This window comes from Salmo trutta, chromosome 30 (genome assembly GCF_901001165.1).
Source record: "Salmo trutta chromosome 30, fSalTru1.1, whole genome shotgun sequence".
In the NCBI taxonomy this organism is placed as follows: Eukaryota; Metazoa; Chordata; class Actinopteri; order Salmoniformes; family Salmonidae; genus Salmo; species Salmo trutta.
In genome coordinates, this window is record NC_042986.1 from 12344944 (window position 1) to 12363467 (window position 18524).

Genomic DNA, 18524 nt, shown 5'->3' on the forward strand with positions numbered 1-18524 from the left:
AGAGGGGGGAAAACAAAATGTCTTTTCCCTGACAATTTGACTTGACATGCATGACCTTTAACCTCTACCATGTGTATTGTCCCTTGTCCAGGTGTCCATCAATGGTAAGAAGGTGGACCTGTCCTACAGCTTCACAGAGAGCATGGCCATCGTCCAGTGTAAGGACAACAGTCCCTGTGACCGCAACCCCTGTCTGAACGGGGCGAGATGCATGCCCAGTGCTGAGTATGAATACCAGTGTCTCTGCAAGGATGGCTTCGAGGGTGAGTCCATTGTAAATGTTAAATGACGTACAATCTATGGGATTTCAGATTGGATGGAGCCATATGCCATAGATTGATTTAAGAATTGGTATTCAATAACCCTATCCTATTCTGATAATAATATTTACCAAATCAATTGTATTTGTCACATGCTTTGTGAACAACATGTGTAGACTAGCAGTGAAATGCCTACTTACGGCCCTCCAAACAATGCAGAGATGCATTTAGAAAAAAAATATATAATAGAAAGATCATAACACAAGAAATAAATACAGGGATAACTTGGTTATATACACGGGGTACCAGTACCTAGTCGATATGAAGGAATACGAGGTAATTGAGGTAGATACTTTTGGTCTTGTAGTGTATGTGAACATCTGCTTGTTGTGCGTCTCATTCCAAAATCATGGGCATTAATATGGAGTTGGTCCACCCTTTGCTGCTATAACAGCCTACACTTTTCTGGGAAGGATTTCCATTAGGTGTTGAAACATTGCTGCAGGGACTTGCTTTCATTCAGCCACAAGAGCAGTAGTGAGGTCGGACACTGATGTTGGGTGATTAGGCCTGGCTCGCAGTCGGCATTCCAATTCATCCCAAAGGTGTTAGATGGAGTTGAGGTCAGGGCTTTGTGCAGGCCAGTCAAGTTCTTCCACGCCAACCTCGACAAACCATTTCTGTATGGACCTCGCTTTGTGCACAGTGGCATTGTCATGCTGAAACAGAAAAGGGCCTTCGCCAAACTGTTGCCAGAATGTTGGAATTGTCTAGAATGTCATTGAATGCTGTTGCGTTAAGATTTCCCTTCACTGGAACTAAGGGGCCTAGCTTCAACCATGAAAAACAGCCCCAGGCCAATATACCTCCTCCACCAAACTTTACAGTTGGCACTATGCATTGGGGCAGGTAGCATTCTCTTGGCATCCGCCAAACCCAGATTGTCCATTGGATTGCCAGATGGTGAAACGTGATTCACCACTCCAAGGAACGCATTTCCACTGCTCCAGAGTCCAATGTTAGCGAGCTTTACACCACTCCAGCCAAAGCTTGGCATTGTACATGGCGATCTTAGGCTTGTGTGTGGCTGCTCGGCCATGGAAACCCATTTCAAGAAGCTCCCGGCGAACAGTTTGTGTGCTGACGTTACTTCCAGAGGCAGTTTGGAACTCGGCAGTGAATGTTGCCACGAGGAAAGGTGATTTTTACACTCTTCAGCACTCAGCATTCCCCTTCTGTGAGCTTGTGTGTTCTACCACTTCGCGGCTGAGCCGATGTTGCTCCTAGATGTTTCCGCTTCACAATAGCAGCACTTACAGCAGACCGGTGCAGCTCTAGCAGGGCAGAAATTTGACAAAATGATTTGGAAAGGTGGCATCCTATGACGGTGCCACGTTGAAAGTCACTGAGCTTTTCAGTACGGGCTATTCTACTGTCAATATTTGTCTATGGAGATTGCATGTCTGTGTGTTCGATTTGATACACCTGTTAGCAAAATAAATATCCACTAATTTCAAGGGGTGTCCATATATTTTTGTATATACAGTACCAGTCAAATCAAGGCAAAGGGTGTCTACTTGGAAGAATCTCAAATATATTTGTATTTGTTTTTTGTGGTTACACTTTTGTAGTTACTACATGATTCCATATGTGCTATTTCATAAACTCAGCAAAAAAAGAAATGTCCTCTCGCTGTCAACTGGTTATATTTTCAGCAAACTTAACGTGTAAATATTTGTATGAACATAAGATTCAACAACTGACATAAACTGAACAAGTTCCACAGACATGTGACTAACAGAAATGGAATAATGTGTCCCTGAACAAAGGGGGGGTCAAAATCAAAAGTAAAAGTCAGTATCTGATGTGGCCACCAGTTGCATTAAGAACTGCAGTGCATATCCTTCTCATGGACTGCACCAGATTTGCCAGTTCTTGCTGTGAGATGTTACCCCACTCTTCCACCAAGGCACCTGCAAGTTCCCGGACATTTCTGGGGAGAATGGCCCTAGCCCTCACCCTCCGATCCAACAGGTCCCAGACGTGCTCAGTGGGATTGAGATCTGGGCTCTTCGCTGGCCATGGCAGAACACTGACATTCCTGTCTTGCAGGAAATCACGCACAGAACGAGCAGTATGGCTGGTAGCATTGCCATGCTGGAGGGTCATGTCAGGCTGAGCCTGCAGGAAGAGTACCACATGAGGGTGGATGATGTCTTCCCTGTAACGCACAGCATTGAGATTGCCTGCAATGACAACAAGCTCAGTCCGATGATGCTGTGACACACCGCCCCAGTCCATGACGGACCATCCACCACCAAATCGATCCCGCTCCAGAGTACAGGCCTCGGTGTAACGCTCATTCCTTCTATGATAAACACGAATCCGACCATCACCCCTGGTGAGACAAAACCGCGACTCGTCATTGAAGAGCACTTTTTGCCAGTCCTGTCTGGTCCAGCGACGGTGGATTTGTGCCCATAAGCGATGTTGTTTCTGGTGAGAACCTGCCTTACAACAGGCCTACAAGCCCTCAGTCCATCCTCTCTCAGCCTATTGCGGACAGTCGGTGCACTGATGGAGGGATTGTACGTTCCTGGTGTAACTCAGGCAGTTGTTGTTGCCATCCTGTACCTGTCCCACAGGTGTGATGTTCGGATGTACCGATCCTGTGCAGGTGATGTTACACGTGGTCTGCCACTGCGAGGATGATCAGCTGTCCGTTCTGTCTCCCTGTAGCGCTGTCTTAGGCGTCTCACATTACGGACATTGCAATTTATTGCCCTGGCCACATCTGCAGTCCTCATGCCTCCTTGCAGCATACCTAAGGCACATTCACACAGATGAGCAGGGACCCTGGGCATCTTTCTTTTGGTGTTTTTCAGCGTCAGTAGAAAGGCCTATTTGGTGTCCTAAGTTTTCATAACTGAGACCTTAATTGCCTATCATCTGTAAGCTGTTAGTGTCTTAACGACCGTTCCACAGGTGCATGTTCATTAATTGTTTATGGTTCATTGAAAAAGCATGGGAAACAGTGTTTAAACCCTTTACAATGAAGATCTGTGAAGTTATTTGGATTTTTACGAATTATCTTTGAAAGACAGGGTCCTGAAAAAGGGACGTTTCTTTTTTTGCTGAGTTTAGTTTTGATATCTTCACTCTTCTACAATGTAGAAAATAGTAAAAATAAAGAAACCCTGTAATGAGTAGGTGTCCAAACGTTTGACTGGTACTGTACATATAGGTAGGTATAAAGTGACTAGGCAACAGGATAGCTAATAAAGAGTAGCAGCAGCGTATGTGATGAGTTAGTGCAAAGATGGGTCAGTGCAGATAGTCCGGGTAGCTATTGGTTAACTATTTAGCAAATAAGGTGTATCTGTCCTCTTGATGCCACTTTGACCCTTCTAACCCCTGACCCTGTGCCCTCTCCAGGTGAGCGCTGTGAGGTTGTGAGGGATACCTGCCAGAGCAGTGACGAGTGCCAGAATGGAGGCAGCTGTGTGAATGGCCACTGTGTGTGTCCCTTAGGATTCAATGGCCCCACCTGTGGACAGAGTAAATACTACTCTCTTATTTTCCTATACACTGGACACAACACAACTATTCCACTATATCTTGGTCCTCTGTAGGGGTCTTGGTCTTTGAAGCTCAGTTGGTAGAGTATGGCACTGGCATTGGCAACGTCAGCATAGTGGGTTCAATTCCCAGGACCCCCCATACATAAAAAATGTACGCATGACTGTAAGTCGCTTTGGATAAAAGCGTCTGCTAAATGACATCGATTATATTTTAGTCCTTTGAGATGTAACTTTTATCATAGAGAATGAGGGAGACCAGCAGAACAAATTGAATAATTCTGGATAAAGTGTCTGGATAATGAATTATTATAAACCTATTAAAACACTTTAATATATTTTATTTTAGTTTTCTACCAATTACTCCAAGAATTGCCCTTTTACCATAAAAGCTGATGTATGGTATAATTGTGAATGACGATTGTTTGCAGTGCTGTGTCTTTATTAGCTAGGAGATAAAGAAATCTCTGGAGATACCATCAAATCTCTTCACAGCACCACATGTTAGCTTTAGAATACACCCTTATCATGTTGAGCGAGATTGTTACAGTGGCTTGCGAAAGTATTCACCACCCTTGGCATTTTTCCTATTTTGTTGCCTTACAACCTGGAATTAAAATTGATTTTTTTGGGGGGGGATTTGTATTTGATTTACACAACATGCCTACCACTTTAAAGATGCAAAATAATTTTTCTTGTGAAACAAAAAAATGGATAACTTGAGCTTGCATAACTATTCAACCCCCCCACCCAAGGTCAATACTTTGTAGAGCCACCTTTTGCAGCAATTACAGCTGCAAGTCTCTTGGGGTATGTCTCTATAAGCTTGGCACATCTAGTCACTGGGATTTTTTACTATTCTTCAAGGCCAAGCTGCTCCAGCTCCTTAAAGTAGGATGGATTTCGCTGGTGTACAGCAATCTTTAAGTCATACCACAGATTCTCAATTGGATTGAGGTCTGGGCTTTGACTAGGCCATTCCAAGGCATTTAAATGTTTCCCCTTAAACCACTCGAGTGTTGCTTTAGCAGTATACTTAGGGTCATTGTCCTGCTGGAAGGTGAACCTCCGTCCCAGTCTCAAATCTCTGGAAGATAAACAGGTTTCCCTCAACAATTTCCCTGTTTAGCGCCATCCATCATTCCTTCAATTCTGACCAGATTCCCAGTCCCTGCCGATGGAAAAACATCCCCACAGCATGATGCTGCCACCATCATGCTTCACTGTGGGGATGGTGTTCTCGAGGTGATGAGAGGTGTTGGGTTTGCGCCAGACAGCGTTTTCCTTGATTGCCAAAAAGCTCAATTTTAGTCTCATCTGACCAGAATACCTTCTTCCATATGTTTGGGGAGTCTCCCTCATGCTTTTTGGCGAACACTAAATGTGTGTGATTATTTTTTCTTTAAGCATTTTTTTTTTTTCTGGCCACTCTTCCGTAAAGCCCAGCTCTGTGGAGTGTACGGCTTAAAGTGGACAGATACTCGAATCTCCGCTGTGGAACTTTGCAGCTCCTTCAGGGTTATCTTTGGTCTCTTTGTTGCCTCTCTGATTAATACCCTCCTTGCCTGGTCTGTGAGTTTCGGTGGGCGGCCCTCTCTTGGCAGTTTTGTTGTGGCACCATATTCTTTCCATTTTTTTAATAATTGATTTAATGGTGCTCCGTGGGATGTTCAAAGTTTCAGATTTTTTTTTAATATAACCTAACCCTGATCTGTACTCCAACTTTGTTCCTGACCTATTTGGAGAGCTCCTTGGTCTTCATGGTGCCGCTTGCTTGGTGGTGCCCCTTGCTAAGTGGTGTTGCAGGCTCTGGGGCCTTTCAGAACGTGTGTGTGTGTATGTGTGTGTGTGTGTATGTATATGTATGTATGTATATATATATACTGAGATCATGTGACAATTAGATTGCACACAGGTGGACTTTATTTAACTAATTATGTGACTTCTGAAGGTAATTGGTTGCACCAGATCTTATTTAGGGGCTTCATAGCAAAAGGGGTGAATGCGCGCACCACTTTTGTTTTTTATTCTTTCTAATTTTTTTCGCTTCACCAATTTGGACTATTTTGTGTATGTCCATTACATGAAATCCAAATAAAAATCCATTTAAATGACAGGTTGTAATGCAACAGAATATGAAAAACACCAAGGGGGATGAATACTTTTGCAAGGCACTGTATGTCTATTGGTAACTATCTATGTCCCATAGGACGTTGCATTAGCTAGACCTCAACCAGACCCCTCGTCTAAGGAATGGTCCCATATGAAGATGATTCTCCACACTCGAACCTCCATACCATCAGACAGTCAGTCTATAGGATCCAGCCGAGCTCTGAAGTGTTGGGTGTCTGAGCCACATGTGTCTTACCCTAGGCCTCTCATGGTTATATCCCACACACACAGGCCAGGTCTCCAGCTTCGCCGAGGCCCTGTGGAATTTGGAAGGTAGCGGGGGGAATGGTACAGTATCCCTCCCTTCAGTTCTGCCTGACATAACCGTGACTAACCGTCAGGGGCCCCACCGACCGACCTGAGGGCCCTCAAGAGCCCCAGTGGGCACCCGCCGCCAGCCTAACACACTCAGCAAATCAGAGAAACAAATCACTTACACAACACGTGTACTGTACTAAGAAACCAACACTACACATGTCTGTACTGTACTCAACTGGTGGCCCTATTTGTAACATGTTGGGAGAGGGGAATTCTATGTTAAAGGCTAAGTGTACTGTAGCATGCAGCTGGCTATTACATCATCTTGCAGTTGTGTCTCAGCAGCTTTTGGCCCAGTGACACTTTTTCTTTGTCTTGTTTGAGATACCTTATAGGTTTTAAATGTAGAATTCCCCTTTTTTCCTCTCCTAAACAAGCGTCGAGTCTATGACATAATAACCAACCACTCACTGCAACACGAACCTCTGTTCCGTCTTCTGAACTGCCTGTCCAAAACAACAACAGAAACAACTCCACTACTGCTGTCAGTGGAAACTGAGAATGTGAAATGCATTTTCTACATATTGGAACGAGGATGTTCGTTTTCAGTTACTAACCACTAAAAGTATTTGGATGAAAGTATTATGAGGGGTGTGTTGAAACTCCTGAAAATGATAACATGGAGTATTCCATCGTCTGGGTCCCCACTGCACTGAGATGCCTGTATCTTTTGACTTGTGTGTGTAAGGAATGACATGTACTATGGAGAATGTCATCTGATTGGAGTTTTGTACAGTTTGTCTGTCAATACAGAATCTTCAATCTGCAACATTGGTCTAAAATACTGTACTGTAAGGAATACATGTAAAAAATAGAGCTGTTTGAAATATTAATACAAATATTGTTCCTAAAGTCAAACAATAACAAGATGCTCTTTTGTCTTTTCCCCTCTTTCCATGTCTTTCTTCACTCTTGTGTAACTACTGTAGTTTCTAACTGAGCCAGTTGGCTGGTTCTATTCAGCCTGCTGCCACCTATGGCAACAGACAGGAAACTGAAGTGTTGTGTTTTCTACTCTGTTTTTATAGATGCCCCCATTGAGTATGCAGCTCAATTCTATGACAACGGTTACCTTGCTCTTCCCAAGACCATCTTCCCCAGAAGGTGAGACAGAGTTTCCCAAGTGGGGAAGGAAGCAACTTTCTTTAAGCTGTGTCAGTTTCCTTCTCTAAAATTGTCACTATTGTAGTGAGGCATTGACGTGGTCTTTGTAGTTTTAAATCTGTGTGTGTGTGTGTGTGTGTGTGTGTGTGTTGCAGCGGCCCTGACGCTCCAGAGACCATCGAGATGGAGCTCAAGGTCAACACCACCTCCAAGGAGGGCCTGATCCTGTGGCAGGGAGTGGTATGTCCTAACTTTGCCACCGTACCCCACCCCACTACGCAGCGCTCCCTTATCATCCTTACTATCTAATCACATATTTACCAATAACCCACCTTCACAAAATGACCAACCTTTTACACTCACATTAATAATAATACATTGGATGTGTGTATATATAGCTTTTCTAAGACTCAAATAGGTTCGCTGACATTCAACTGCTCTTTTCTGTTTGGTTATTAATATTGCTGGCTCTCAGGGCTCACTCCTTACTCATTTCATTGAGATTGATGCAACTTAGACTGGCTGTCGGTTTGGCATGTTGGCTCTGAGCGAGCCATGTCACAGTTCCAGGTCCAGGCATGGTTTGACAGCACTGTTTTGTTTGACTGCACTGCATGTCGCCTGGTTGACGCTTTGCCTCTCTCACCCGACCCCACTCCCATCTTCCCCAGGAGCCCTTTAATGGCGCTAGCCATTTCCGCAAGATGCATGCTAGTAAAAAGGTATCCACCTCACCTAAACACCTGGTAAATATGGTATATTTCAGGATATGCACTTCACAGGAGGTTGGTGGCACCTTAATTGGGGAGGACGGGCTCAAAGTAATGGCTGGAATGGAATAAATGGCATGATAATCAAACAAGGTTTCCGTGTGTTTATCATTCACTTAATTCCAGCTATAATTATGAGCCGTCCTCCTACTCAGCAGCCTCCTGTGATGTACTTCATGTATAGATGTATTGTGAGATAATTTGACAGTCTTACACTACTATGGACTACATGTTTTGAAATGTACAACAATCTGGATAAGGCTACTTGGCTCTTGTTGTCACTGGCTGGAGCAGCCTACCACTTTTAGTTATCAATTCAATCAATCTTTAACAATGTACTATAATATGCACTGTGGCAGCTTCAATGATTATTGTTATGTTGCATGTAACTTAGTTTGTACTGTACTACCAAAAGGAGCTTGATTCAGGTTTGTGATCAAAGCTTGAATAGGTATAAAAAAAATATATTTGTATGTATCATATACAATACAGGCAACTCCACAAGTCTTAATAACAGAGAATCTGTGCACTCAGTAAATAAAAATAAAAAATCCATTATGGTTTTAATATATCATTATACTGTCATAACTTTCCTTTAATTTGTCACCTAAACAACTTTATTTCCAGGAACTTGGAGATCAAGGCAAGGGCAAGGACTTTATAAGTCTTGGTCTGCAAAATGGACACTTAGTCTTCAGGTAAGAAAGCATCACTGTTTTTCTTTTAGATTATTGTGGTTTCCTAAGGAATATGCCATGCTTACGGTTTGTATATAACTGATTGGTAAAGTGTTTTCACCAGTCCTAAATAAGCACATAGCTGCTCATTCTCCTGTATGTAGCCCTACTGTAGTAGTAATGCTACTGTTGCATGTTCCCTGTCTGTCCACAGCTACCAGCTGGGCAGTGGAGAGTCTCAGATACAGTCCAGAGAGCCCATCAATGATGGCAGATGGCACAAGGTCACTGCTGTCAGGTAATGTACCATATGTGACCTTCCACTCATGTTCTGTTACACCCACTAGCAGTTCTGGGGGGGGGGGGGCAGTGCCCCTGTGACAACAATTTTGGACCCCCTTGTGGCCCCCCTAAATGTGGAGTATGAAATAATTTTTACATAACTAATATTTGCTATCATTCTTTTTTTTACATCCGTTATTAGACAGTGGTAACGATGATGATTATGAACATGGTCTTTTGCCTGCTAATGCCTGCAATGCAGTGAAGAAAACGATATGACAACAATAACGTCTAATGTAACTGGCCCCTCTAACAGTACAACTGGCCCCAGCTTGCCCCCCCCCCCAGTTGAAATGGTCTAGAACCGCCACTGGTTACACCTCCTATTATCAGTACATCCGGGATTCCGCCATTCTGCGATCGCAATTTTTTGGGCGGGATAAATCAACAATTCCCTGCATATTATACGAGGGCTTGCATATTTGACCAATCACTGCACTTTTCCCGCTTAAAACGGTGAAATCATCGCAATAGTATTGAATTAAACTGAGCCATCTCCGCAGTACAAAAAGAGGGGTCACAATTTCAACCAATCACCCCACATTTACCGCATAATATGGTTCAATCAAGCCAGACGTCAACAAACATTTTCCCTCGTCAGCGCATTTTCACGACAAATGTTGCCATGCAAATTCTGAATTGCTTCAGCAAAATCAAGCATTTTTGCCTGCAAATATTATAAAAAATCCTGGAGGGACTGTCTTTTTTTACCTTTTTTATTTTTCACCTCTTGTTCCACAGTGTATTTCTAATGTCACTGATGGATCTATTTTGAATCGATTTTTGGTAGGGGTGTATTTTCTCAATGAATAGACTGTCTGTGCTTTGTGACAAAGTGTCTTGATCATATGAATAAGGGAAGTTTTTGTGTATGTGTGTGATCAGAACTGGTAAACAGGGATATATTCAGATAGACGGAGCAGCCATTCAACGAGGGCAATCACAAGGCAAAAGCATCATGGTGAACACCAAAGGCAACGTATACCTGGGTACGTCTCCTTCCTGTTGGGAAAATCTCAAGTATTATATTCCAAAGTCTCCAAAGAATAGAGAAATACAGTACCTTAAATATCCTGTTGGGAAAGGGCAAAGTACACATTTCCAAAGTGTCTAAAGAGTACCAAAGTACAGTGTCCCAAATCTAGAAGGAAATGACTGACTAAAAGAGGTGATATTATGTCTTCTCTAAGGATATGCACTGAGGCTGTGTCTGTGTGTCTGTGTGTCTGTGTGTCTGTGTGTCTGTGTGTGTCTGTGTGTGTCTGTGTGTGTCTGTGTGTGTCTGTGTGTCTGTGTGTCTGTGTGTCTGTGTGTCTGTGTGTCTGTGTGTCTGCGTGTGTCTGTTTGTTACAGGGGGAGCCCCAGATATATCTGCGATGACGGGAGGGAAGTTCTCCTCGGGGCTCACAGGCTGTGTGAGGAACCTGTCTCTGATGAACGCCCGGCCGGGAGAGCAGCCAGCCAGACCCATCGAGCTGCAGGCCGCCGCAGAGAATGGCATCAACGTTGGGCGCTGCTCCTCATAGACCTATAGCAGCCCCCACACACACACACCCAGAGACTATGGAGACAAGATACAGACTCACAGAGAGACTTACCCACATACATGCATGCATACATACATACATACATACATACATACATACATACATACATACATACATACATACATACATACATACATACATACATACATACATACATACATACATACATACATACATACATACATAGTCAGTTTGAAAAAAACATGGTGCTTTGCTGCTACCAAAAACAAAGCTACACAACAAAATTATATTTTGCTCTCTGCATTGAACCAAAAAAAGTGAACAAATACTAACAAGTCTTCACTTCCTTAGTGTTGTATTCTCAATGAAGGACACAGGAGATCCAGTACAGTTTTCATACTCCCAGCAGTAGCTTTTAGTCATGAGAAAGAGTAAAATGCCATAGGCCTTCTACAATGGATCAGATCCTATGGAGTTGGAGATGTTTTTACAGCACTGAATTTTTATTTATATAAATATATATTATATATTTGTGGGGGCAACATGTGAACTAACCATAACTGCTCTTCTTTGTCCTAGAGTTGATTTTGGGTTCTAATACTGTGTCCAGGGCTTTTTTATAGGGTCTAGTTGTGTTAATACTTGCAGACATTAAAGCCTTCTTTCTTCACTTCTGTAGGGGAAATTTAGCAGTGAGCATCCTTACAGACTTGTTACACTATTGGGAGAGGGGTCACGGAGGTCACGGCACAAAGCAGCATCAAGACACATCTCAGGGGAAGACAGGATTTTAAAAACAGACAGAACGCTATTAGAAGTACTGGTGCTTTTCTATTCTGCCAAATCGTTTCTAATCTGTTTCTGAAATCACTTGCCTTCCCACACCTAGCATGGTTGCCTTTTTTTGTGTCTGTAAAACGGTTTTTTTTTTTACTTGGTGCTATTAAGTTAGACATGGAAATACAGCCCACTAGCGGTTATTTGTCTGTCTCCTTATAATAATGTGGTACATGTGTTTCTACATTTGAAAGAATATCAGTGTAAAACACATGCTACACGTGCCTACTGTCTTTCACCTCTCCGGAGGTTGTGGTGTTCTCCAGATATGCATGAGATCTTTATTTTAGTATTAGCTGAAATCTTCATCGGTTAAATGTCTCCTCCAACGTCCTATTTGATTGAGTAGATCTCAAAAGACGTCGAGGTGTTTTAAAGAATGAATGGCGATTGGTATTTTGACGTTTTTTTATTATGAGTGGTTCTGAGAATTCTAAGACTTTTGTCATTTTACTTCTGCAGTCAGTCATGTGGCAACTATCTGCCAGTCAGGTAAAATATCAGTTTAGTCTGGGTGTGTGTGAGTGGCTACATGTGTACTTCCCCCCCCCCACCCTCTCTTTAAACCCCTATAAGATGTTTGTGTCTGAACGGTATATGTGTACTGAAAGTGTATGTGAACTGTTACTGTATGTGTGTGTACTGAATGTGAGTCTCGCCATCTAAATCCTCAGGAGGGTCACCACAGAACTGCCTCAAGATGTTCCTCAGTCAGTTTCAGGTTCAGTAGCAACTAGCCTTAGTTACGGTCTTATAGAACTAACAAGTCTGATATTGAACTCTTAACAGCTGCATCATTTTGTTAGCTGTTGTACCTAACACTGTATGGAAGCACATTCATGCCAAAATAATTTTTATTGGGGTAGACATATTGGAGGGAGACTAACAGACACGCAGCAGTTGAAACTTCCCTGGTGGGGTGCTCGCTAGCTGTGACCTGTGTAGCTCCAATGAGCATGCTCGCCCACACTGGTTTACCTCATGACAAATATGGCATCAAAATTCACATCACGAGGTTCACAAACTTTTCACTTTTTGTAATCTTAAGATTATGTTGATTTAATATTCTGAAAATGAGCACCATCAGTTAACTTAAAGTTGCTTCATTTTTATTTATATTTGTTTCTTTCTTTAAACGTGTTTTATCTTCATTTCAGGCTTCATTCTGCTGTTGTAGAGCAATCTGAAAAGCTTGGCATAATTTTTTGGGGTTATTGTGTATTGCCTCCCCACATCCCCCTGTTCCCTTCATGTTTGGTTTTATACCTTTCCACCATGAGTGTCTTGCCCCACTGGCGTTCCCACCATGACCCCTCAGTCCATACAGTCTCAGTGGAGTGTCTGCAACAACTGTGGTAACCAACAGTAACATCAGCCTGAGAAGGGGTTGTCAACTGGTTTGTGCTAGAGCTAAATGGATGTGTACTTTGTGTATCTCTACATCTACAGTTGAAGTCGGAAGTTTACATACACTTAGGTTGGAGTCATTAAAACTCGTTTTTCAACCACTCCACAAATTTCTTAACAAACTATAGTTTTGGCAAGTCGATTAGGACATCTACATTGTGCGTGCCACAAGTAATTTTTCCAACAATTGTTTACAGACAGATTAATTCACTGTATCACAATTCCAGTGGGTCAGAAGTTTACATACACTAAGTTGACTGTACCTTTAAACAGCTTGGAAAATTCCAGAAAATTATGTCATGGCTTTAGAAGCTTCTGATAGGCTAATTGACATAATTTGAGGCAATTGGACGTGTACCTGTGGATCTATTTCAAGGCCTACCTTCAAACTCAGTGCCTCTTTGCTTGACATCATGGGAAAATCAAAAGAAATCAGCCAAGACCTCAGAAAAAACCATGTTCATCTGTACAAACAATAGTATGCAAGTATAAACTCCATGAGACCACGCAGCCGTCATACCGCTCAGGAAGAAGACGCATTCTGTCTCCTAGAGATGAACGTACTTTGGTGCGAAAAGTGCAAATCAACCTTGTGAGGATGCTGGTTGAAACGGTACAAAAGTATCTATATCCACAGTAAAACGAGTCCTATATCGACATAACCTGAAAGGCCACTCAGCAAGGAAGAAGCCACTGCGCCAAAGCCGCCATAAAAAAACCAGACTACGGTTTGCAACTGCATATGGGGACAAAGATCGTACTTTTTGGAGAAATGTCCTCTGATGAAACAAAAATATAACTGTTTGGCCATAATGACCATCGTTATGTTTGGAGGAAAAAGGGGGAGGCTTGCAAGCTGAAGAACACCATCCCAACCGCGAAGCACGGGGTGGTAGCATCATGTTGTGGGGTTGCTTTGCTGAAGGAGGGACTGGTGCACTTCACAAAATAGATGGCGTCATGAGAAAGGGAAATTATGTGGATATATTGAAGCAACATCTCAAGACATCAGTCAGGAAGTTAAAGCTTGGTCGCAAATGAGTCTTCCAAATGGACAATGACCCCAAGCATACTTCCAAAGTTGTGGCAAAACGGCTTAAGGACAACAAACTCAAGGTATTGGAGTGGCCATCACAAAGCCCTGACCTCAACCCTATAGAAAATTTGTGTGCAGAACTGAAAAAGCGTGTACGAGCAAGGAGTCCTACAAACCTGACTCAGTTACACCAGCTCTGTCAGGAGGATTGGGCCAACATTCACCCAATTTATTGTGGGAAGCTTGTCGAAGGCTACCCGAAACATTTGAAGTTAAACAATTTAAAGGCAATGCTACCAAATACTAATTGAGTGTATGTAAACCTTCTACCCACTGGGAATGTGATGAAAGAAATAAAAGCTGAAATGAATCATTCTCTCTACTATTATTCTGACATTTCACATTCTTAAAATAAAGTGGTGATCCTAACTGACCTAAGACAGGGAATTTTTACTAGGATTAAATGTCAGGAATTGTGAAAAACTGAGTTTAAATGTATTTGGCTAAGATGTATGTAAACTTCCGACTTCAACTGTATATACAGTATGGCTCTCGATTGGGCTATCAGATTAGATTACAAAATTGAGGATTAGGCTCAGCTACTGTATGTTACATTCTTTGAATCAGGTAACATTACTCATTGGGAAATGTTAGTGTGTTAATTGCGGAGTTGTGGCCAAAACACAGAATAAACACATGAGAAACTGTCACACAAATCACAAATCATGAATACATTGAAAGCCCTATATGTGTGGTCTTAATCATAAGATATACCTGGGTATGAATGATGTACTGATTATTTATGAAGTAAATATGGGCGCTTTCATCATTGAAGATATTATTTAACCTTTTTTGAAATGGTTAACATTGTCTGTTTCATTTTTAGATTAAAGGCAAATGTTGAAGATGAGTGTCACAACATTCTAGTGAATGGAAGTGTACTACACAATGTTATTGTCCATTGGGTGATAATGCTCGTGTTTCTGACTGTACCATTTCCAGTGTTGGAAGGAAGGACTCTTCCCCTTCCCAAGTGTTTCTTTATTAAAACAACATTCATGTGCTATTTATAATCTTGTGAGTTGTATTCTTTTGCCAGTCATATCATTCTTTTTACCTAGTTGTGTTCTTTTGCCAGTCGTTATTTTTTAAGTAGTTGTATTTTTTCTCAGTCATATATTGTTGTTAATTTCTTATTTTGAAGCTGTAGACAGTTGCAGCCATACAGTATTTGCGGTTGTTTATTTCCCATATATTCCTCTTTAATAATTCACTTATAGTTATCGTGTGCTCCAGTCCTAGGACATTCTGGAAATTATACGATCATTACCCTTAGATCCAGGCTGTATCACATCTGGCAGTGATTGGGAGTCCCATAGGGTGGCGCACAATTGGCCCAGCGTCGTCCGGTTTTGGCCGGTGTAGGCCGTCATTGTAAATAAGAATTTGTTCTTAACTGACTTGCCTGGGTAAATAAAAAATTAATAAACAATTAAATCGCCTTTTTATTTGCTTTTCATCTGTATGGGCCAGCCCTTGACACAGGAGAGACCTGAGAAAGTGAGGATGATTTCTCTATTACCAGGCCTATTGACAAAGTCCAATGTTTCCCATGGAAGTTACACCAAAATCTGGTTTCTGACATGGATATCATCAAAGGCATAATCTCTTAATGTATATGATGAGTATCAGATTAGATATGGCAGGCTAAATGTTTATATACTGTAATAAGTCACAATGATAGCATTTGAAAATGCTATTTTACTTCATTTCTTTTCTGCTTTGCTCACCTGCATTACATTAATGTTACGTTGCAAGCGTGGATAGGGAATTATCACAACAAATATAGGTGTCCCATGAAACACAAGCCAAAGACAAACATGTCAAAATATTTCATACAGAATAGAAGTTCTTGCATTAAGTCAAATAGAAGTGTTAGAGCCATTTTGTATGTGGAACAAAAATGTATTTAAAGATATTTGACTGATTTGTTATTTTAATCTAAATGTATTGAAATTGTATAGACATGGTAATTGAAACTCCCTTATTGTTTTGACACCTAGTGGCCTATTGTGGGTTTGCCTGTAGAGTGGCATATGAGTAAAGATGGCGTCAGGAACAACAGGACAGGTGTGTAGCCTGATAGGAATAGGAAGACGCCATATAGACAACAAAATAAAACGTTTCTTTGGGACTATTTTACTTTTTACCATTCATCAACCTTGGAATCTGTGTGGTAACTGGGCAATCTTATTGTGAGTAATAAATCTAATTTAACTGCAATCAGAAACTCTTATTTAAGTATACACCGAGTCACTGGTGTTGATCGACCGTGTCTTTCAATGTTTATTCATAGGACTGATTGGAAACTTTACCGGTAATAGCAGGTACCATATCTTTTGCATCTAGTATTTTATGACATCGTCAATCTTCACTCGATACCCAACATGATAATAAACTACACTGAGGAGTATTGTATCCCTATGACCTGATTTCAGGTGTAATAGTCAGTATTGGCCAGAATCCAATATATATTTTTACTGGTACTATTGTGTCTTAATCTGTACCCACTCTATTTATACCTGAGTATATTCACTTACAGTTAATGTTCTGTTTGTTACACAATGTGCAGCTACAATTCAAAAGAAAGTTAGTCTTTTGTAGCAAACCTGTACAGATACATCCACAGACATGCATTAAAGGTCCTATATAGCCATTTATCTCAATATCAAATAATTTCTGGCTAACAGTTAAGTATCTTATTGTGATCAATTAAAATTGCCAAAAATAAATAGCTTCTTAGCAAAGAGCCCTTTCTCAAGCAAATATTTTCCTAGGACTGTCTGGAATTGGTCTGAGTGGAGAGAGGGAAACTGAAAATGTGCTATTATTGGCAGAGAGGTTTCAAACTCTCTTTCTTATTGGTCTATTAACGAACTCCATCCCACCAGAAAGAGGTCGACATTTCAGTCTGTCTTTTCAAACAGCTTTTACACTAAAAGGGCATTATCATAATTTTCACAATTTCACAGTATTCCAACGTCATAGTGTGGAAATATACACTGAGTGGACAAAACATTAAGAACCGCTCTTTCCATGGCATAGACTGACTAGGTGAATACAGGTGAAAGCTGTGATCCCTTATTGATGTCACTTGTTAATAAATCCACTTCAATCAGTGTAGATGAAGGGAAAGACAGGTTAAAGAAGGATTTTTAAGCCTTGAGACAATTGAGGAAGGGATTGTGTGTGTGTACCATTCACAGGTTGAATGCAATGCAACTCAATATTAGGAAGGTGTTCTTAATGTTTTGTACACTCAGTGTACATATGACAGAAACACTCACACTGCACATGTTCAAGCCATGATATGTGCAAGGACTACATGTGGTGTGCACTTGTTTTTGGCGCATGTGTACATGCATACATGTGCACATACACACAGTGGTGGAAAAAGTACCCAATTGTCATACTTGAGTAAAAATAAAGATACCTTAAAAGTGAAAGTCACCCAGTAAAATAAGACTTGAGCAAAAGTCTACAATTATTTGGTTTTAAATGTACTTAAGTATCAAAAGTAAATGTAATCACTAAAATATACTTAAGTATCAAAAGTAAAAGTATAAATCATTTAAAATTCCTTATATTAAGCAAACCCGACAGCACGATTTTCTTGTTTTTTTAATTTACGGGTAGCCAGGGGCACACTTCAACAATCAGACATCATTTACAAGCAAAGCATTTGTTTTTAGTGAGTCTGCCAGATCAGAGGCAGTAAGGATGACCAGGGATGTTCTCTTGATAAGTACGTGAATTGGACCCTTTTCCTGTCCTGCTAAGCATTCAAAATGTAACTAGTACTTTTGAGTGTCAGGGAAAATGTATGGAGTAAAAAGCACATTATTTTCATTAGGAATGTAGTGAAGTAAAAATTGTCAAGTATACATACCCTAAAAAACTACTTAAGTAGTACTTTAAAGTATTTTTACTTAAGTACTTTACACCACTGCATACACATGCACACAAACGTGTGCACATCCCATGTAGTCCTCTCACATACCATGGTTGTGGCCCTTATTTTTTCCGTGTCAGATTACATTTGAAAATAAGGCATGGGAGGATAAATAATGAATAAATTACCACATTAAATAACATCTCTTACAATTCACAGAGAAAGTGTATAGGCACAGAGTAAATTACATCTGAAAAGAGCTAAATCAGGGAAGGGGATTGAGGGGGTCAGAGTAAGTTCTGGTCTATCTAAGGTGATACTCCAATGAGAAACATGAAAGAAAATATGACCCCACACTCATCACCAGTGAGGACAGAGCCTCTTAGGATCCAATTTGTGTGGGGTTTGGTTAGAGTCTTTGCCGCTGGTCCACTGGCTTGAGCTGACGAACTATAAGTATCACGATTTAAGAAAACGCTCTCCATGATCACGCATCAACGTTTTGTACTTCCGCCACACGGAGGACTTGGTCTCAAATGCCGGTAGCACCCGGATGTCTGCCC

At 41.3% G+C, this 18524-nt stretch overlaps 1 protein-coding gene across 5 annotated transcripts in view; it reads left to right on the forward strand.

Moving 5' to 3' along the window:
• LOC115167974 (basement membrane-specific heparan sulfate proteoglycan core protein) overlaps nucleotides 1-11414 on the forward strand; it is a 157801-nt gene extending 146387 nt beyond the window's left edge. For all 5 annotated transcript variants that reach the window (XM_029722772.1, XM_029722774.1, XM_029722776.1 and 2 more), the window contains 10 exons: nucleotides 92-263; nucleotides 3696-3818; nucleotides 6242-6298; nucleotides 7357-7432; nucleotides 7588-7672; nucleotides 8104-8178; nucleotides 8830-8900; nucleotides 9094-9177; nucleotides 10107-10210; nucleotides 10575-11414. In XM_029722772.1, the coding sequence (XP_029578632.1) occupies nucleotides 92-263; nucleotides 3696-3818; nucleotides 6242-6298; nucleotides 7357-7432; nucleotides 7588-7672; nucleotides 8104-8178; nucleotides 8830-8900; nucleotides 9094-9177; nucleotides 10107-10210; nucleotides 10575-10747 (1020 nt within the window). In that variant the 3' untranslated portion in view covers nucleotides 10748-11414. The remainder of the gene's footprint in view (nucleotides 1-91; nucleotides 264-3695; nucleotides 3819-6241; nucleotides 6299-7356; nucleotides 7433-7587; nucleotides 7673-8103; nucleotides 8179-8829; nucleotides 8901-9093; nucleotides 9178-10106; nucleotides 10211-10574) is intronic.
• The last annotated feature ends 7110 nt before the right edge of the window (nucleotides 11415-18524 follow it).